Source organism: Rhinolophus ferrumequinum, chromosome 13 (genome assembly GCF_004115265.2).
Source record: "Rhinolophus ferrumequinum isolate MPI-CBG mRhiFer1 chromosome 13, mRhiFer1_v1.p, whole genome shotgun sequence".
Classification (NCBI taxonomy): Eukaryota; Metazoa; Chordata; class Mammalia; order Chiroptera; family Rhinolophidae; genus Rhinolophus; species Rhinolophus ferrumequinum.
This window is the reverse complement of record NC_046296.1, coordinates 24,863,119-24,885,053: the sequence shown is the minus strand read 5'-3', so window position 1 is coordinate 24,885,053 and position 21,935 is coordinate 24,863,119. Positions and strand designations below refer to the sequence as shown.

General features: G+C 36.9%; 1 protein-coding gene and 1 pseudogene across 2 annotated transcripts in view; both read left to right on the top strand.

Annotated features, from left to right (window-relative positions):
- Positions 1-1,909: 1,909 nt before the first annotated feature.
- LOC117032642 (immunoglobulin J chain-like) lies at positions 1,910-2,393 on the top strand (annotated as a pseudogene).
- Positions 2,394-12,205: 9,812 nt separating this feature from the next.
- ACTR2 (actin related protein 2) overlaps positions 12,206-21,935 on the top strand; it is a 31,304-nt gene continuing 21,574 nt past the window's right edge. Inside the window, exons 1-3 of one of the 2 annotated variants that reach the window (XM_033124854.1) lie at positions 12,206-12,388; positions 18,565-18,675; positions 20,954-20,968. In XM_033124854.1, the coding sequence (XP_032980745.1) occupies positions 12,341-12,388; positions 18,565-18,675; positions 20,954-20,968 (174 nt within the window). In that variant the 5' untranslated portion in view covers positions 12,206-12,340. The remainder of the gene's footprint in view (positions 12,389-18,564; positions 18,676-20,953; positions 20,969-21,935) is intronic. The other variant, XM_033124855.1, reaches the window with a different exon arrangement.

The following is a 21,935-nucleotide window of genomic DNA, read 5'->3' as shown; positions in this document are numbered from 1 at the left end:
TAAAATCTGAGATCTTTAGAGATCTTTGGAGTGAATTAAAGTTCTGCTCGAAACATTGCCAAGGAGCCACTGTGCTCATGAACTTCGTTAACTTCGAGGCGACAGATACAAATAACTGCATTTTAAGGGAATTCAAGGAAATCATTCTTACCTATAAATTCTGGGGATAAATAAGTTAATTATTTATATTATTTTACTTCAATTACTAGTGGACACTGTTTTCCTTCTTAACTCAAGTATGATACATAGCTATGAGAAGGGATGTATTTTAACAGCCATGGAATTATTCCATAACCCTGAAAACATACTCATCCCTTTCCATTAAAGCACAGAAGCTAAATCAGGGCCAAATGAAATGCTAGAATCCCTCCAGGAGTCATCCCCAACCGGGATACTAACTGGGGCTTCAGGTTTTCATGACAGATCTGGAGTTTCCAAAAATCCTGAGTAAACAGTTTGGGCTTGGGCGTCAGGCACACTTGTGCCTAATCCTAGTTCTCATACATGATAAGTAAACTTGAGCAGGTAACTTAAATTTTTAAAACAACATTGTTGAAATTACAAGGTATAATACCCATGTCTCAAGTGTACAGTTTGATGATTTTTAGTAAATTGATATAGTTGTGTAGCCATCACCAAAATCTAGTTTTAGAACATCACCCAAAAAGTTCTCTCATGACTTTTTGCAGCCAAACGTGGCTCCCAGTTCCAGCAATCACTGATCTGCTTTCTGTATCTACAAATTTGCTTTTTCTTGAAATTTCATATAAATGGAATCATACAATATGCAGTATTTTGCATCTGGTATGTTTTTTTAGGTTCATTCATGTTATAGCATGGATTGTTTCTTTTTTATTGCCGAATACTATTCCATTACGTGGATACTCCACAGAGTTTACTCATTCACAAATTGATGGACATTTGAATTGTTTCCACTTTTTGCCTATTACGAGTAATGCTGCTATGAACATTTGTATACAAGTCTATGAATATATGTTTTCATTTCTCTTGGGTATGTACCTAGGAGTAGAATTGCTGGGTATGGTAATATCATATTTAACTTTTTAAAAAACTGCCAAAGTGTTTTCCACAATGGCTGCATCATTGTACATCCCCACCAGTAATGTATCAGGATTCCAGTTGCTCCACATTTTTGCTAACATGTTATTTTCTGTCTATTATAGCCTTTCTAATGAGTATCAAGTGGTATCTTACTATGGTTTTCATTTGAATTTCCATAATGATTAATGATATTGAGCATCTTTTCTTGTGCTTATTAGTCATTCATAAATATTCTTTGGTAAAAATGTCTATTTAAATATTTTGCCCACTTTTAAACTAGGTATTGGTCTTATTATTATGTGTTCTTAATTTGTTATGGATACAAGGGTTTTGTTGGATATGTGACTTGCAAATGTTTTCTCCTAGTCTATGGTTTGTCTTTTTGTTTTCTAAATACATGAACTAAAAGTTTTAAATTTCTATTGAGTCCAATTTATTGACTTTTTCTCTTATGGATCAGGATTACAGCGTCATATGTAAGTAATCTTGGCTTAACTTAATGTCAAAAGATTTTTCTCATGTGTTCTTCCAGAGTTTACAGAGTTTCAGCTCTTTTATATGTAAGTCTATGATACATTTGAATTAATTTTTGTGTATGGTGTGAGGTTAGGGTCAAAGTTCTTCACCATTCTCCCTCACCCCCCACGTGGATAGCCAATTGTCCTAGCACTATTTGTTAAAAAGATTACCCTTTTTTCATTGAATTGTTTTAGCACATATGTTGAAAATCAATTGACCAGGGTGAGGATGAGCACCTGGCCCTGGGAGAGTTGGAGAGGCCGGGCTGGGTGGGAGTCCGCGGCCTGGGGAAACTCAGAGCTCCAGTTTTCAAAAGAGTAAAGTCAAGATGAAGAACCATTTGCTTTTCTGGGGAGTCCTGGCTATTTTTGTTAAGCCTATTCTTGTGACAGCCCAAGATGAAGATGAAAGGACTGTTCTTGTTGACAACAAATGTACACCTGTCCACATTACTTCTAGGATCATCCCTTCTGTAGAAGAGCCTAGTCAAGGCATTGGAGAGAAACATCAGAATTAATATTCCTCTAAACAACAGAGAGAATATCTCTGATCCCACCTTACCATTGAGAACCAAATTTGTGTACCATTTGTCTAACCTCTGTAAAAAATGTGATCCTACAGAAGTGGACCTGGATAATCAAGTAGTTACTGTCACTCAGAGAAATATCTGTGATAAAGACAATGAGACCTGCTACCTTTGTGACAGAAACAAGTGCTACACAAATGAGTGCTATGAAAGTGCTCTTTTGAATGGTGGTAAGACCATAATGGTGGAAACAGCCTTGACCCCGGATTCCTGCTATCCTGACTAGGTGACTGCACAGCTCCTTATCTTGAAAGGCTCTCCATTTTGATCCAGAAAGTTAATATATTTACTAACAATGAACTTGAAACCACAATTTTTTTTTATTAATGTAAAACTAACTTCCCCCCAAATAATTTAAATGGTAACAGTTATTTTTAAACGGTAGCGGTAAATACTTCTCAATTATATGTTCACACTCAAAGTATTGAATCTTTCTCTTATCATCTTTGCCTAAAGGAGTATACATCCTTAAGAATGTAATTTCTAGTATGTAAAGAAAATAGACAAGGAGAGAAAATCCAACTCAAGGTTAAAAAAAAAAGATCAATTGACCATAAATCTAAGCATTTATTTCTGCTCTACCTATTCTGTTTCATTGATCTGTATGTTTATCTATCCCGATGCCAATACCACACTGTCGTCATTAGTATAGCTTTATAATAAGTTTTGAAATCAGGTGGTAAAGGCCCACCCCTTTACTTTTCTTTTTCAAAATTGTTTTGGCTATTCTGGTTCTTTTGCATTTCCATATAAGTTTTAGGATCAAACTTGTCAATTTAAACCTGCTGGGATTTTGATAGAGATTACACTGAATACATAGATCAATTTGGAGAGTATGATCATCTTAACAATGAGTATTCAATCAATGATTATGGTATGTTTATTTACCTAGATCTTCTTTGATTTCTCTCAGCAATGTTTTGTAGTTTTCAGTATATAGATCTTCAATTACTTTATTAATGTATTCAGATTTTCTAAGGCTCTTGTGAATGCAATTGTTTTCCTAATTTCATTTTCAGATTTTTCACTGATGGCATATATAGTTATACTGATTTCTTATGTAGATCTTATATCTTATGACCTTGCTAGATCTAAGAATTTTTTTTTAGACTTAATTTTTTTATTGGGGTGACAATTGTTAGTAAAATTACATAGATTTTAGGTGTATAATTCTGTATTACATCAGCTATAAATCCTATTGTGTGTTCACCACCCAGAGTCAGTTCTCCTTCCATCACCATATATTTGATCCCTTTACCCTCATCTCCCACGCCCCACCCCCCCCTTACCCTCTGGTAACCCCTAAACTATTGTCTGTGTCTATGAGTTTTTGTTTCTCATTTGTTTGTCTTGTTCTTTTGTTGTTTTTGGTTTATATACCACATATCAGTGAAATCATATGGTTCTCCACGTTTTCTGTCTGACTTATTTCGCTTAGCATTATGCTCTCAAGATCCATCCATGTTGTAACAAATGTTCCTACATCATCTGTTCTTACCGCCGAATAGTATTCCATAGTGTATGTATACCACAACTTCTTTATGCATTCATCTATCGAAGGACATTTTGGTTGTTTCCATGTCTTGGCCACTGTAAACAAAGCTGCAATGAACATTGGAGCACACGTGTCTTTATGTATAAAAAACAATATGTATAAATGTTTTCATATTTCTTGGGTAGATACCCAGGAGAGGGATTGCTGGGTCATATGGTGATTCTATTCGTAATTTTTTCAGGAACCTCCACATTGCCTTCCATAACGGCTGCATCAGTCTGCATTCCCACCAACAGTGTATGAGGGTTCCTTTTTCTCCACAGCCTCTCCAACACTTGTTACTATTTGTCTTGTTGATGATAACCATTCTGACTGGGGTGAGGTGATATCTCATTGAGGTTTTTATTTGCATTTCTCTGATGATTAGTGATGTTGAGCATTTTTTCATATGTCTATTTGACATTTGTATGTCCTCTTTGGAGAAATGTCTCTTCAGGTCGTCTGCCCATTTTTCAATTGGGTTGTTTGTTCTTTTGTTGTTGAGTTTCATGAGTTCCTTGTATATTTTGGATATTAACCCCTTATTGGAGGCACTGTTTGTAAAACTCTTCTCCCATTCAGTTGGTTGCCTCTTTATTTTGTCGATGGTTTCTTTTGCTGTGCAGAAGCTTTTAAGTTTCATATAGTCCCATTTGTTTATTTTAGCTTTTACTTCCCTTGTCTTTGGAGTCAAATTCATAAAATGCTCTTTGAACCCAAGTCCATAAGTTTTGTACCTCTGTTTCCTTCTATGCAGTTTATTGTGTCAGGTCTTATGCTTAAGTCTTTGATCCATTTTGATTTAATTTTGGTACATGGTGACAGATAGCAGTCCAGTTTCATTCTTTTGCACGTGGCTATCCAATTCTCCCAGCACCATTTATTGAAGAGGCTGTCTTTTCTCCATTGTATGTTTTTTGCTTCTTTGTCAAAAATTATCTGTCCATATTTATGTGGTTTTATTTCTGGGTTCTCAATTCTATTCCATTGGTCTATGTGTCTGTTTTTCTGCCAATACGACGCTGTTTTGATTATTGTAGACCTGTAGTATAAGCTAAAGTCAGGGATTGTGATACCGCCAGTATTGTTCTTTTTTCTTAAGATTGCTATGGCTATTTGGGGTCTTTTGTGGTTCCAAACAAATCTGATGATTTTTTTGTTCTATTTCTTTAAAAAATGCCATTGGGATTTTGATGGGGATTGCATTCAATCTGTATATTGCTTTGGGTAATATGGGCATTTTAACTATGTTGATTCTTCCAATCCATGAACATGGAATGTCTTTCCATTTCTTTGTGTCTTCTTCAATTTCTTTTAAAAATGTCTTATAGTTTTCAGCATATAGGTCTTTCACATCCTTGGTTAAGTTTATTCCTAGGTATTTTATTCTTTTTGCTGCAATTGCAAAAGGAATTGTTTTTTTGTATTTATTTTTCTGAGATTTCATTGTTAGTATATAGGAATGCAATGGACTTTTGTACATTGATTTTGTAGCCAGCAACTTTACTGTATTTGTTGATTGTTTCTAATAGCTTTTTGGTGGAGTCTTTAGGGTTTTCTATATATAGCATCATGTCATCTGCAAAGAGTGAATTTAACTTCTTCATTCCCAATTTGGATGCCTTTTATTTCTTTTTCTTGCCTGATTGCTCTGGCAAGGACTTCCAACATTCTGTTGAAAAGCAGAGGTGATAGGGGACAGCCCTGTCGTGTTCCTGAACGTAGAGCAAAGGGCTTCAGTTTTTCACCATTAATTATGAGATTAGCTGAGGGTTTGTCATATATGGCCTTTAGATTAGCTGAGGGTTTGTCTTATATGGCCTTTATTTTGTTAAGGTATTTTCCTTCTATACTTATTTTATTAAGAGTTTTAATCATAAATGGATGTTATATCTTGTCAAATGCTTTTTCTGCATCAATTGATATAATCATATAATTTTTGTCCTTTATTTTGTTTATGTGATGTATCACATTGATGGATTTGTGGATGTTGAATCATCCTTGTGCCCCGGGGATGAACGCCACTTGGTCGTGATGAATAATCTTTTTAATGCATTGTTGTATTCAATTTGCTAGAATTTTGTTTAGGATTTTTGCATCTGTATTCATCAGAGATATTGGTCTGTAGTTTCTTTTTTTGTGTTGTCCTTACCAGGTTTTGGTATCAGGGTAATGTTGGCCTTATAAAATGAGTTAGGGAGTACTGTCTTTTCTTTAATTTTTTGGAAGAGTTTGAGCAAGATTGGTATTAGATCCTCTTTGAAGGTTTGGTAGAATTCACTAGTGAAGCCATCTGATCCAGGACTTTTGCTTTTGGGAAGGTTTTGGATGACTGATTCAATTTTGTTACTGGTGATCGGTCTGTTTAGATTTTCCAGTTTTTCATGGTTCAGCCTAGGAAGGCTATATGTTTCTAAGAACTTGTCCATTTCTTCTAGGTAATTGAATTTTGTTGCATATAGTCCTTCATAGTATTCTTGGATGATCCTTTGTATTTCTGTGGTGTCCGTGATAACTTCCCCTTTTTCATTTCTGATTTGGTTAATTAGTGTCTTCTCTCTTTTTATCTTAGTGAGTCTAGCCAAGGGTTTGTCAATTTTGTTAATCTTTTCAAAGAACCAGCTCTTTGTCACATTAATTTTTTCTATTGTCTTTTTGTTCTGTATTTCATTTAGTTCTGCTCTTATTTTTGTTATTTCCTTTCTTCTGCTGACCTTGGGTTTCATTTGTTCTTCTTTTTCTAGTTCTTTAAGGTGTAACATGAGGTTATTTATTTGGGATGTTTCTTGTTTCTTGAGATAGACCTATAATGATATAAATTTCCCTCTTAAAACTGCTTTCACTGCATCCCAAAAATTTTGGTAGGATGTATTTTCATTGTCATTTGTTTCTATGTATCTTTTGATCTCTCCTCTAATTTCTTCTTTGACCCAGTCGTACTTTAAAAGTACGTTGTTTAATCTCCATGTATTTGTGTTTTTTCCTGCTTTCTTTTTGCAGTTGATATCCAATTTCAAAGCCTTGTGATCAGAGAATATGCTTGGTATGATTTCAATCTTCTTTAATTTGCTGAGACTGATTTTATGCCCCAATATATGGTCTATCCTTGAGAATGTTCCATGTACACTAGAAAAAAAATGTATAGTCTGATGTTTTAAGATGAAGTATTCTATATATGTCAATTATGTCCATTTCATCTAATGTGTCATTTAGGACTGCTATTTCGTTATTTATTTTCTGGTTGGATGATCCATCCATAGCTGTCAATGATGTATTTAAGTCCCCTAGTATAATTGTGTTTTTGTCAATTTCTCCCTTTAGTTCTGTTAGTAGTTGCTTGGTATATTTTGGTGCTCCCTGATTGGGGGCATAAATATTGATGACTGTTATGTCTTCTTGTTGTATAGTCCCCTTTACCATTATGAAATGTCCATCTTTGCCTCTTGTTACCTTTTTCACCCTGAAGTCTGTTTCATCTGATATCAGTATCGCTACACCTGATTTTCTCTGGATACTATTTGCTTGGAGTGTCAATTTCCACCCTTTCACTTTGAGTCTATGCTTGTCCTTGTAGCTGAGATGTGTCTCTTGGAGACAGCATATGGTTGGGTTTAATTTTTTGATCCAATCTGCTACTCTGTGCCTTTTTATTGGTGAGTTCAGTCCATTTACATTTAGGGTGATTATTGATATGTGAGGATTTCCTGTCATTCTATCTTTAGTTTTCTGGTAAGGCTGTGTCTCCATTGTTTCTTTGCCTTTTTGCTGTTGTCTGTTATTTCTGTGTGGTGGTATTCTATGATGTTTCCCTCTGTTTCTTCTTTTATTACAGTATATATTTCAGTTCTGGATTTTTTTTGAGTGGTTACCCTTAAGTTTATGTAAAAGAAAGTTTGATATTTAGAGTATACCATTTTCTTCAGCACACTTACTTTCTCCATTCCCATATTCCGGTTCAGGTCTTTACTCTCCCTCTTTTTATGTTTTGGTTGCCACAAATTGTCCCTGTTGATGGTGGTCGAATAGCCTCCTTTAGTATTTCTTGTAGTGCAGGTCGTGTATTAGAAAATTCCCTCAGCTTCTGTATTTCTGGAAAGGTCTTTATTCCTCCTTCATATCTAAAGGATATCTTTGCTGGGCATATTATTCTTGGCTCATAATTTCTCTCTTTCAATAGTTTGAATATTTGGTTCCACTCACTCCTGGCTTGTAGCGTTCCTGCTGAAAAATCTGATGATAATCTAATGGACTTTCCTTTGTAGGTTACCGTCTTCTTTTCCCTGGCTTCCTTGAGGATTCTTTCTTTGTCCTTGATTTTAGACAGCTTCCATATAATGTGCCTTGGAGAAGGCCTGTTGGGATTGAGGTAATTAGGTGTTCTATTTGCTTCTTGGATTCGAGGATCCAGTTCTGTCCACAAGTTTGGCAAGTTCTCATTGACAATTTGTTTGAATATATTCTCTGTTCCCTTCTCTCTTTCTTCTCCTTCTGGTATGCCCATTATTCTTATATTGCTCTTTCTAATGGAGTCAGAAAGTTCTTGTAGAGTTCTTTCATTTCTTTTAAGTCTCAAGTCTCTTCTTCCATCTGTGTAATTTCCAGGTTTCTATCTTCGATGTCACTGATTCTTTCCTCCATCTGGTCAACTATACTACCTAAGCTGGCTATTTCATTCTTAATTTCTTCTATTGAGTTCTTAATCTCCAGAAATTCTGTTTGGTCCTTTTTTAAAATTTCAATATCTTTCATAAAATACTCATGTTGTTCTTTGATTGTGTTTCTGAGTTCATTAAACTACCTTTCTGTGTTTTCTTGCATCTCGTTGAGTTTTTTCAGAACTGCAATCTTGAATTCTCTGTCATTTAAATCACATATTTCCATATCTTTAAGTTCCTTTTCTGGAGACTTTCGACTTTCTTTCTGAGCTGTCTTGTTACCTTGGTTATTCATGACAATTATTGATTTATTATTTCTCTTCCTAGACATGTACAGGAGTGGCTTCTGCAACAGGTTGATAGGACGAGGTCTTTCTTTTGTTTTCCAGTACTAGTTGATAGAATTTTATTTTCTCTCCAACTGCAGCCTTTTTTTCTCTCTCACATGGTAGTGCTATGTTTTCTCTGCACTATTCCAGCTTCTCACACAATGGGGGGATTCCCTGGGAGATGGGCTTCTCCTCTGTTAATAGTTCGCCTGGGTCACAGGGCACAGTGTCCGTGTGGGTATGCGGAGAACTTTTGAAGTTCCAAAGCTCTTCTTGCACCAGATTCAGAGCCCGTATGTTTCAGCAGTTCTGTTTACTCCTGCAGGCATCTGCCCAGATAGGTGCGTTCAGGGGCGGGGTGAGTTGTGAGAGGTGGCCCAGAGAATGGCGGCGAACACCACACAGCCGGTCCTGCTTCCACTGCTCCCTCCCCTTTGCCGGAACTAGTTGGGCTGCGAATCTGTTTCTGCGGTCCACAGTTCTCAGAACAGCAAATATTCTGTTCTTTTTTTTTTTTTTAATTTATGGGGGTGACAACTGTTAGTAAAATTACATAGATTTCAGGTACTATTCTGTTCTTTTGATCTGACATTGCTACTATACCGCTTCTAGCATTGGGCAGGTGGGGGCAGGGTGAACTTTGGAAGGGTAGGGAGGGGGGCGGCTAGTCTTAGTGCCTAAGGCTTCTGTTCTCTGCTCGGCAGTGAGGGCTTAAGCCACCGTTTTCAGCCTTCTTCCCTCAGTCTTTGCTCCGAGGTCTCTGCCGTGAGCATTGGGTTCAGCCATGTTATATGCTGCCCCCTCAGCCCTGTGGGCCATAAGCAGAGCCCTAGCAGTCCGAGTTCTTCCCTCTCCCGCAGCCGCGGCAGTTCCAGGATGCAGCGAGCTTGGAAGACTGAGTTAGGTCTGCGTCCTGTGCCCATCCAGCTCCATCTCCACACTTCTCCCTTTTCTCCTCCCCAGCTCATGAGATTCGCCCACCCTTAGGTGAATTCAGTAGTGGGCCTCTTCGTCCTGCCTGTCTGCTATGCAGGGAGTCCTTTGTGGAGTAATAGTTGTTCGATTAGTTGTAAATTCCAGGGGAGATTTATAGAGGCTCACCTCATGCCGCCATTTTGATGACGTCTCTCATTCCAGACTTAATTTTTTAAAGCCCCCATATTCTCATGTGTAAAATGGCAATATTTGCCTAGCAATATTTTTGTGTGGAATAGTTTACATAAAATCTGAACAGAAGGCTAGAAATGAAGCCCTCCTCAAAAAAAAAAAAAAATTCAATCGCTTAAAATGTGGGATCACATTATTTTGAGGAAAGTGACATGACCAGAATGCACTTGGTCTAGAAGGTCAGAGACAGTCACCAATAGTATTACACCTAAATTTGCATAATCAAAAGTTTTGCTACATTTTCATTACTGTAGTTTGTTGATATTTTCTATCATCTGCGTATATTGCTTTTATAGTCAGAAGAAAACAACAGAAGCCATTTATTAAAAAGTAAAAATTAGTAATGCATTTAATTTCATAAAGAGAGAAAGTAAAAATATATAGAAATGCATGAGTTCAATTTGCTGAGACCAACTAAATGTACTCCCAGGAAAACTGCACAGTGCTAGGCACTGGGGCCACAAAAGTCAGACGTATAATTTATGAACTTAATGCACTGTTCAGCAGGGTGAGGTACCGCAATGAAACTGGTGTAGGGAAGACATATTCCCCTGAGGCCTCCTCTCCTACCCATCCTAACCTTCAAACTTCCAACTATAGCTATGGCAGCTGTACTTTGATCTATTTTATATTTTGGGATCCCATATAAAGTTAAATTTGAAGAAAGCATTTTATGCCTTTATAAAGGTTTGAAAGAACAAAGTTAAAACTGAGAGGCAGCCTAGTATTGTAATACTGGATGGGAGGGGGGTTCTTGATCCAAGTTTTATTCTAGTCATGTACAGCCATTTGGAAAGCACAGTTTTAGTTCTTACCTCTGAAAAACGATGGCATTTTTTTTAGATGAATTTTAATGTCATCTATCCAATAAATATTTGTTGAGTGCAATAAACACAATAATGTTATTCATATATCCATGGTAAAGTAATAGTAAATAAAGGGAGTAAAAAGCATCTTAAGGGTTATCAGCAAAATCTTCAGAGATGTGACAACTGGGTCGTAGAGCATGAGTAGATGTCTCCCCATTGATTAAAATGAAAAAAGATAGGGGCATTAAAGATAGAACTACATGTTTGAAAGTATGAAACATAGTGAGGAATAAAGTGAAGAAATAAAATGGAGTCATGATGGTCAAGCTGCTAAATTACGAGAATCAAGTAATCTGAGGCATGAGGAAATGCTTCTATTCTTGCTTTAACTAGCCTGAGGACTTAAACTTTTAAATTTCTCAGTTGTGTGTCAATGCCTGGATGTACATTACTGCCACAGATAACCATCTGAACAACTCAGGAAAGAATGCTCCATTATCCAGACCACCAGACACGTGGAAGATTATCATCCTAGACCAACCCAGAGGCTAAATATGCATGACTGATTGTTCTCAAGAATGTACTTTTTACTGTAAGAACTCACCTTTTCTTTCTCCTTTGGAACACTCTGGGTATTAACTAGTTAGTTGTGTTTTCAGTTTGCAAACCCTAAGACCTTGAGCAACTTTTTGTCATTTATAGCCAAAGTCTCCTGACTTTTTGCGAGTTTGGTTGACAAAAGTTACCACTGAATGGATGCTTACTCCACACACATAATTTTATCCTCACAACAACCATATTATCCGCAGGCACAGATAAGGGGATGCCCAGATCACAAAACTCTTGAGTGGTAGGGTCAGATTTGAAACGGGGGTTTATTTTAAAGCCAAGGTTCTGGGTTCAAGTAGGTATGTATTCTGAAGAAGTGTAAAGCAACATGGTGCTGAGAGAAGGGGTAGGTGGTGTGTGATGAGGCTGGAAATGTAGGCACCCACTCTTATTTAAGGGCAATTTGAGCCAAGAAGGATTGGGCTGGAATTAGAAGTATCTATGACCGCATGATGTCAAATACGTGTGTGTATCCATTCCAGCTCTGTCAGCTGAAAAGGCCTAGAATCGAGAGCACACAGAGCCATTTTCAATAAGTGGGATTGGCAAGGACCTCCAGGTTTGCTCCCGTTCCGGGCTGCCTTCTTCGCCACATTCCACTGCCATCTCGCGACAGACCCGTTGTCCTGCCTGCGCTTTCTGCAGCCAGGTAAGAGTGTCCTCAACTCCTGCGACGACTCTGGAAAAAAGCTGCAGCACCCACCAGCTCGGCTGCGTTAAACGCCGGAAACCATACGCAGAGAGCATCACCCGAGTAGGCAGCAACCGTGAGGGCGGGGCCGGAGCCGGAGCCGGAGCCGGAGCTGCGAGCCAGGACTTGGAGCTCCTCCGCTTCTTATTTGGGCTCACCGCTGCCAATCTCCGTCTCCTCTCCCTTACCCGCCTGTGTCGCGCAGGCCGTGGGCGGGGCGGGGCCGGGTGGCGACTTCCGGTTGGGGAAGAGAACAGAGCCCAAGGAGGGGCTGAGAAGAGGGAGGAGGAGGAAGAGGAAAAGGCCGGGCGGCGGAGGCTGTAGGCGGCGGCTGTAGGTTGTGCGGCGGCAGCAGCGGCGGCTCTCTTCCGGGCGGACGATGGACAGCCAGGGCAGGAAGGTGGTGGTGTGCGACAACGGCACGGGGGTAAGCGGCGGGCAAGAAGCCGCGGTGGCCATAGGTCGGGGTGGGGATGTGCGGGGGACGCGCGGGCCCTCGGCGCCGGGGGCTGCACCCCTGGGCCTTCGGGCCACCGGGGCCAAGGGGCTCGGTGCAGCCCTTTTCCGCCTCCGCGGGCGTGGGGAGCGAGCGGCAGGGTCCGGCCTGGTCTCCCCCAGCCTGCCATCCCCATCAGCCCTCCGGGTTAGGGCGGCGGGCGAGGCCGGCACTGGATGGGGATCTCGCCCGCTGCTCGGCGGGGACGGGCTCCGCTTTCTTGCTGGGGCAATCTGGCTAAAGGGTCGGAGGGGTAAAAGACTAAGTTTGTATGTTCGAGAAGGGCTCCGTTCCCCAGGATTGCCGGTGTATAAAAAGGGGAAAGACCCAGAGGCCTTCCTCTTCCTGTATAGATACTGAACGGGAGGCAGGAAACGGGTTTAAAGAAAAAAAGGGAAGTGCTGTCAGTGCAAGCCTCAGCCCTTTGGCAGTTTTGAGTGTTTTTTTTTTTTTTTTTTTTTTTTGAAGAAAAGAGAGGCCAGGTCGACTGCTCATCATTTAGTTTTTGTTCTGCATGCCGGGATTTTGGCCCAGGTGCAGCCCCGCGGAGACCAGCATGTTACATTGAATGATCTTGGGACATCTAGGACCCGTCAAGGCCCAAATGTTAATTCTACTGATTGGCCTTGAGGGAAGTTAATCAGTTTTGTTACTTATTTTAGATGAGTTCCATAGTGATCATTTTCTCGTATATTATTACAGTGATACCTAACCGTTTTGTAGTTGCATATTTGTGACTTTTCTTTCCCTTTCATAAATGTGATATATGAATTAAAATAGATTTTACTTGAACTTTTAAAACACTTTGGAAACTGTGTTGTGGGGGAGAGAGCTAATATTCACTGCCATAATACTTCCCCTGATTGAATTTGTTACAGACTTTTACAAGCAATAATTATACTAGTTTATCCCAAATGGACTTGAGTAATGAGTGTTATCATATAATGGGACATCCTTACAAAATGGAGTACTTAAATTAAAAAAAAAAGAGGCCCATTTACTGCTATGGAAACATATCTAAGTTTATTGTTAAGTTTAAAAAATGATCCTATTTATGTGTGTGTTCTTCATATAAACTCTATAAATATGTTTATATGTCCACAAACCTGTATGTGTAAGTTTTGGGGGGATACGTGAGAAATGTGCATAGTGGTAATCTGTGAGACTAGGGATAACGGAGTGGGGGAAGATGAAGACTTCATGACTCTTCCAAACTATTGGAAAAATGGTTTTTGTTTTTTAACAAAACATGTATTGTTAAACTATCTTGAAACTAAAGAAACTATAAACAGTTATTACTTTTACAGTTAAAATTCAATTAAAGGTGCTTTTTAAAAGATATTAGTCTCAAATTGACCTCTAAGTAAATTTAAAGATTTGAAAATTGAATTTAAAACATTTTGTTTTGTGAATATGCCTGATATTCTTTTTAGAAATCTGAGCCAACTATATTTTAATGGATTCCTCCTTTTCGAAGGGTAATGAACCCTATTTTTGTAATGAGTTTTGTGATACTGTTAGAATAGGAATGTTAACCTTAAGCTCATTTTTATGTTATTATTTCATCAACTTAGCTATGTTAGGAAGCTGATTGTATATTATTGGTCTTATTCCAATCTATAATTTAAGAATCTTGTTCCTTAAGACAAAAGATCAGTTGCTATGGAATAAATATGAAAAGTGTATTTAGTTCAAACAAAATTTTATATATTTGGTGTTAATTTCTTTTTTTAAAATTATATTTGGATTTTGTATAGACATGATTGACTTCAAATGAAGAAACACTGATATAATATGGAATGCTGTGATATTTCTGAAAATTTAGAGAATTAGGAACCACTTAGATTCTATATTTTGTTTCATAGTCTTGATTTTATTGAGGTATCTGATTTCATTTAATCATACCTTTACAATATTTAATTGTAAAGGTATGATTACAATTAAATATTAAACAAGATATTCAAATTTAATTTCTAAAAATTTATGGGAATAGTTGTTACCCTAAAGCAGCTTGCCTCTTACACGTTTTAGGTTAAAATTATAAGCAATTTGAGAAGTTGATGATTTTTTTCTTTTAACTCCTCTGACAGGCCTTAAGTTGAAGAGTAGGTGAGTTTTTATGATCACGTGCTAGATGTTGGTCCTGCTCCTCTTCCTCACTAGCCCCCAACTAGACCAGAGTCTCGTTCAGGCAGCCTAGAGGAGGAAAATGCATCCGATTCCAATAATTTATTTGTTTCATCCTCATAACCAGTCAAACCTACGACCTACAATAGAGCCACTGAACATGGCCAGATAGGTGAAAATCTGGAGATCTGCTTAGGTTTAGGTGCCTTTTAAGAGTTTTGCCCAGGCCCCTGGTGTATGTTTTGTCACCAAACTTGGGTGATTTCATCAGCAGTGAGCACCCACTACAGTGAAGACAACTGCCTACTGTGTGACTGGTACAGTTTTTAAAGTCTAGTGATACAACGTAGCTTATAGTGCTAGAATAATTATATTTTCATTTATAATTCATGATTATTGCCTGCTTTATCAAGTTTATGCTAATTTATAAGTTGAATTTAGGAGCACTTGGAACAGAAATAAACCAAAAACAAACTTGGCTTTACCCTGCAAAATGTTTTGGAATAAATAGAATAAGTATTTTGGTGATGTAAGATCAAAATAATCACTATGCAATTAAATTAATGCATCAGTACCTTCAGATAAAATTAATAAAGGAAAAATACATATACAATCCCAAGTGAAGCTTTATAAATCCGTTTATCTTTTTGAGAGGGGAAAGGTACTTTTAGAGCAAATGTAGATGGACGTTTTCTTCATGTTGCTTGAGAGAACATTATACTTACTGTTCATGTTCTCACCAGTTGATGACTCAGTGGGAAGTAAGGGAACCAGTTTAAACCACAGTGCTATGAAGAGGAAACTATATATGGTAAAATCTATTTCTTAAACACAGCCTTATTGCACATCATGAGAGAACCAAGTCACCATGTCTTAAAATGATCGGAGTGGGGGAGGAATTTCAAGGATTAAAATATACCAAAGAGAAAACATTTTCTTTGTATTTTATCACATCATGGTTTAGATTTTTTTGAATACTGACTTCTTTTGCCAGAAAGGAAATGCCAGATTGTCCATTACTTTTATATTATTGAGAAATAGGTTATTTTAATTACATTCTTGTTATTATAGCTATTAATGCTTCACATTTGAAATAATGTGAAATAGGGCAATTATTGCCATTTTGACCGAATGTCTGACACCCTGTAGGAATGTTAGCACCAGATTACTATGGCAGCAAATGTTTCCAATAAACTACTACTTTAGCAGAATAAATAATTTCATTAATAAGTGAGTGATAGCTTTAATTTGAATTAAAAGCCAAATTTCCCTTTTTTGTAAAGCACAGAAGTAGTAGGTTTACAAATGTTTTTGTAATTATGAGGGGGTCTCAGTTTTTGTCTTCTTACCTCAGGTACTTGGTAAATATTTTGTCCCTTAAAATATACTTAAACAAGAATTTTAAGATATGAATTACCCATCTGAACAATTATAATCAGAAAACATTGAGTAATGTGATGGTTCACAGATTTGCCGTGCTGCATGTTTCTGAATGGCTGGCTCAGAATGAAAGGGGAGGCGTAGCAAACTTTCTAGCCTCCTCCCTGTACCAGGACTTGACTTCTGCCTCATCCCAGGCAGGCTCTTCCTCCCACCTTCAACTTCTATTATGATTTCTCTAAATCATTTGTTTACATATTATATGCTGAAAATGACCCTTACAAATGTATCGATTCTTTTTTCAGTCATTCATTCTATAAGTTCCCTTGATAACATTTATACTCACATAAGTGAGCATTGGTAGCCTGGAGTATGAACACTTTCGAACCATCCAGTGTCCATTCATATCTGTTCATTACTTTGAGGTAAACATAAGAACTTCATATCCACATGGTATTTACTTTCTATATTTGGAATATGTGTGTAAATTATGACTAATGCTGATGTTAGGCTGGGGATCCTGACATTTTATTTATGTCGAAATAGTCAGAAAGGTTGGGGTAGGAATGAGATTCTGTACCTTTCTGTATCATTTCAGTGCATATCAAGTGAGTTGGCTTTTGTCTTAAGGACAAAAGAGAGTTTATGATTTAGAGAAGTGTGAGAGGTTTTTGTGTTTTTTTTTCTTTTAATTTGATTATACTAGATATTCTTTTCCTCTGTGGTAATTGTCCACCTCTTTCTGGGTCACATTGATAAATTTTTTGAGAAGATGTTGTGGAAGAATGGGCTAGCGCTGCTGAATTCTGTTTAGGGCAGGAAGTAGGTTCTGGGTCTTCCCTATCAAATACTATTCAAATGGAGAGGTAGGTGTGAGCAAGTAGGTTATTATTGCATGTGGTATCATATCACACTAACTTCTGCCTTGAAAGGTAATCCAGTAACAGTTGTGTTATGGTTTTAGAAATGGCTGGCTATACCTGAAAAATACCCTGGCCTTGATGCCTCAATGGTAAACTGACCAGCACTAGGTTTTGTGGGTTTGGAAGAAAACATATCTGAATAGTATGTTTTATGTAAGTTCTAAATTATACACATGAGCTGAGAGGATAGGAATTCAGCTGGTATAGGGAATATGAAACTTCCTAATTTCAGACAGATTTTATTTTCATAAAAGTAGCATTAATCTGCTTAAGTCATGACTAATATTTTAAAAGCTATATAGTCTTTAAATTCTGGATAGTAGAATGTTCTAGGCTGTTTATAATTAAATGTGGTTCATCAACAAAATAAAAATTTTCTATTTTAGAAGGTTAGTCAAAAGTCAGTGAGTTTAAGATTGTTAAGTTTTACCACCATCAAACAAAACAGTTCCTTGTACATAGTGGCTTTCTGTCAAGGGGCAGGTTAATAGTTTCTGCCTACTTTTGTGTTATTACTGTCACAGGTCACATTCAGATACTCCTTAATTCTCCTAAGAGACTGTATAGTGCCTGGAGCTGTGGAACAATACATTTATTCTCAGCAGTAAACATATTCTCTATATTAAAATAATGATATCTTACTGTGAAGTCTACAGCAAAACTTAGTATTTATAGATCAGTTATCTAATAGGCACTTATTATGTGCCAGACAATGCTCTGGGCACTTGGGATTCATCAGTAGACACAAAAATCCTTATACAGTGTATGGCTTACATTGAATATAGGGGGAGGGTAAAGACTGTGATAACTCTGGTTACTTTTCTTTCTTATATAGCTTCCTCCTCCCACCTTGAAGTTTTTAATTGCCTTTTTCTTGCTATGTCTGCTCTTAAAAATAAGACTAAACAGACTATATTATTGTTATAAGAATTTAAAAACCCTTGGTTCTATTTTTGGTTTTACTGTAGTTGTTAAATTTTTTAGTGTATCAGTTTCTTGTGCATAAAATTGGAGTGTTATCAGAGCCAGTGATATGTCCTCGTTGGAGAAGTACACGCTCTGAATATGAAATTGTGTTACCTGGTATCACTAAATACATTTATCTAAATATAAAACTGTAAATAGCTAAAAAGGCCTGATAAATGTTTAGTCCAGGTACCACTTGATTTTTCCCATTTTGGAAAATGAGTTTGCTTAAGTGAATTGTCAGAGATGAATGAAAGCCTGCTTTAGGATTAAGCTTTAGTTCTGTTCATTTTCTAACATTTCTCTTTTAAAAATACTTAGCATTTGTTGAGTGAATTTGTCCATTCCCTTCAAATACTTCTTGTGTGACCACTGTGCCAGGACCTCTTTGAGGCATCAGGCTCCAGCATAAACTGCCCAGCTTAGCTCCCTGCTCTCCTGAGGCTTTCCTTGTAAGGGGTGGGCATGAGGAGCGGGTGGGAGAGGGGGTGAATGGGACTTAGCACTAAATGAGCAGTTAACTCCGGTAGTAGTCAATGCCATGAAGGAAATGAAAGGAGCTTTGATAGATTGGATGACTACTTTGGGTAATTTGAAAGCACCAAGAGTTTAAAATAGTGTATAAAAGCAAAACGGTTTTTCTCAGATGCTGACTTTAAATGGATATGGTAAATACCTTGACACTAACCCACTTTTACTATTCTCTTCCAGTTTGTGAAGTGTGGCTATGCGGGCTCTAACTTTCCAGAACACATCTTCCCAGCTTTGGTTGGAAGACCTATTATCAGATCAACCACCAAAGTGGGAAACATTGAAATCAAGGTAATATTTTATTTATTGATAAAGAAGGATCAAAATCTATGACATGTTCTTTGAATTAAGTAGTTTTAAAATATAATACCATGAAAAGCCAAGGGGGAGGGCAGAATTTCTTGTATTTTTAATTTATGTCAACACCTGAAGAAAGGCACAAAAAATGAAGTTAATTTCATCGACTTTGTTTAAGTATGGCTTGATGCCATTACTCTCTGAATGGAGTAAAATACTTAATCAGATTTTTACATGAATGTGAATGCTGTGTTAGTGACTTCAAGTCCTATTACGTAATACAATTTTTAAAAGAAATTAGCCTGGCATTTTTGTTTTTCAATTCCATATATTTGTCATTATGTATGTTAGTGTTCCTTTGGGACTTGAGACTTCTCCATGTTTTCATGGCCTGATCCCCCCCACTTATTTATGTAGCTAGTCAGGAAATCACAGGATATAAATCTCATTGTTTCCTCTTTTCACTGATGTAATAACTGATGTCTATAATGTGCAGGAGGAAGCCGTACAAGTCTTTATTTGGCCTTGCATTGTTTCCCTTATTCATAGAGAGAGAGGAGGGAAGGCTGTCATCGCCTCTTCACCACACTTAACATGAGAAACTCAACATTAAGTGTGATAGGTTTTTCTCCCATTTATTAAAAGGATTGAAAACTCAAGTGGCAGTTACGATATTTTAGAAGAATAAAGAAACAGAACAATCAAAAGGACTGTGGCTACCAGTTGACTTAAATTCTTCTGGTGGCCTAGGGATCAGGTTATACATAATGCGATAGAATTTAGGGGCTCCTTAACTGAATTGTTGGTGAACAAGCTAGCATTGTTGGTCCTATCTGGATAGTCTTTGGCAAGGCTTCAGTGAACTGTTAAGATTATGAGTCGCTTGAAATAGGAGTTAAGGTGAACCTCTTTGGGACATTTGTTTGAGCTCTCTAGGAAGATGGTAATAGGCGGTAGAGATTTGCTGCTTGGTAGCTCTCTGCTCTTGGCATTAGAGAGTTAAGTTACACAATGAATAAAAATACGAATTGAAACTGGGGTTCTGTGTTAATTTTTTCAAGCACTTAAAATAGTGAATTGTTCTGGCCTCTGTTTTGTAATGTTACAAACAATCAAATGGGACACTAAATATGGGTGTTTTTACTCTAGGGTCTTTTCTTTTGGAAAATGTATGGGATTCCTTATTCTCTTTTTGTGAACTCCTTTCATTCTGATTAAATTCAATCTTAAATCAACTTTAACTTAAAATTGAGTTAATAGTAAAAAAGATAAACTTTCTAAATGGAGTTGGAAGTCTTTTAGTCAGTATCAGGCTTTTAAAAAGAATGGCTTTTTTATATACTTTATGGATAGTAAAATTTTTGAGGTATTAAGATACATCACATATAGCCATTTTTATTCCAACATAGGCACGAATAATTACATATCTTTTAACTCCCACTTTCTTGCTTTTTAAGGCCAAGTGATAGAAATGAAACTAGTCAATATACTCATGAGACGTTTTTACTAAGGCATTCCCCAATAGCATTGCTTGTATGGTTTGTCATTCTGTGTTCTGTTGGCTCGGTTTTGTTCAGTCTGTTCAGTCTTTTAAGTCTTTCAAGTTAAATTATTCTTCCAGTAGAAAACAGTAAAAGAGACCGGTGTTAAATTGAACTTTACTGCTAGAACTTGGAAAAACAGCCTTTATCTTGCCCTCTGCTTACCCAACTAGACCTTTCCTGTTATCATTTATTTTCCTTAATTAAGGTCCTTAAATTCAGTAATGAATTAAAGAAACTTGACTTTTTGGAATTCCTGTGCCTAGGAGATTCACTGATACTTTTTTGTGTGTCTTGTTAGCGAAAATGTGGTAGACTTAAAAAAAATCCAAAAACAAAGCTAGAAATTTAAATTGTTTAATGAGTAAATTTTCATTCAGGAGTAAAGAAACTTTACTTTTTGGAATTCCTGTGCCTAGGAGATTGACTTATACTTTTTTGTGTCTTGTTAGCTAAAATGTGGTGGTAGACTTAAAAAAAAAAAAAGCAAAAACAAAGCTAGAAATTTACATTGTTTAATGAGTAAATTTTCATTCAGGAGTAATAACTGTCCATGTTAATTTGGCCCTAATTATTAACTCAGTAAAATGTAGTAGTACTGCATCTGACCTCGACCTAATTTGTCTCTATTGCTTGTATGTTTAAAAATTTCAGTAAGGATTTTATTTAGGCCTTTTCTGACTCTTACTTCTACCTTCTCTCTCTTCACCTTTCTTGACCTGTTGAAGTAGAATAACAAAAAGATGGTAAGTGAGGTTACACACATGCTCTCTGTTTGTTTTCCACTTTTGCTTGGTGGGACCGTAGTTGTTGTTTTGTGTCCCTTTAGTACTGGGGAGGGGGGTAATTCCATATTTTAATTTTAAGTACTTTGATTTTTTTAACCTCTTTCATTGCTTCAATTTGGTAACAACTAATTAAGTTCTATACTTTCCTGATTGCATACAATGGACCAAACCAGAACTGATTACTAACATAGTTTTGAATTGTTTTCCTTGTGTTTCTTGTAGAAGAATGTTATAATTAAAATGGAATGTGGTGTGCATAATATTAGAAATCAAGTGGCTTTATAGAGGAAACGTGTGATCCAGAAAATTGGGGTGAAGTTGTTACATTTGGATAAATTCACTTTATTGACCAATGTTAAATTGAACATTTCCTATCATAGCCTGTATATATATATTTGTATTCAGTACCGTATCATGTGTTTTTAATCAACTAAATACAATTTTAATATGTAAATGAACTATAGATAGTAAGAGGCGGGAGAATTTCCTATACCTTATTATCCTTAATGAAGAGCAGATTTTACAATATTATCTTAGGGTAAATAAGAAAAAGGTGAAAGTCTTTTAAGATTTTTCCATAAACAATAGATTTTCCCCTTAAATAAATGCCATTGTGTGGCACCTTTTTCTTTTGAACTAGAAGCCTACAGGGCGCATCCCAGACTGTTGATTCTTTTATGCTATTTTTCTGTGATAATCTAAGTGCTTTGATAGTAGATATTTTCACGTTTCTTTTTAATATTATTTGTAAGCAGCTTTGCTTACAAAGATGAATATCAGGCAATTCTAGTGATAAATACGTAGTAACAGTAACTTGGGAGTTTTCTTTTGAATAAACAAAAACATTTAAAAGTGGAAATTCCTAGGTTTATCCTAAATAAAAAATCATGCCTTTGTCTTAAAATCCTAGGGAGATTTAAGAAGA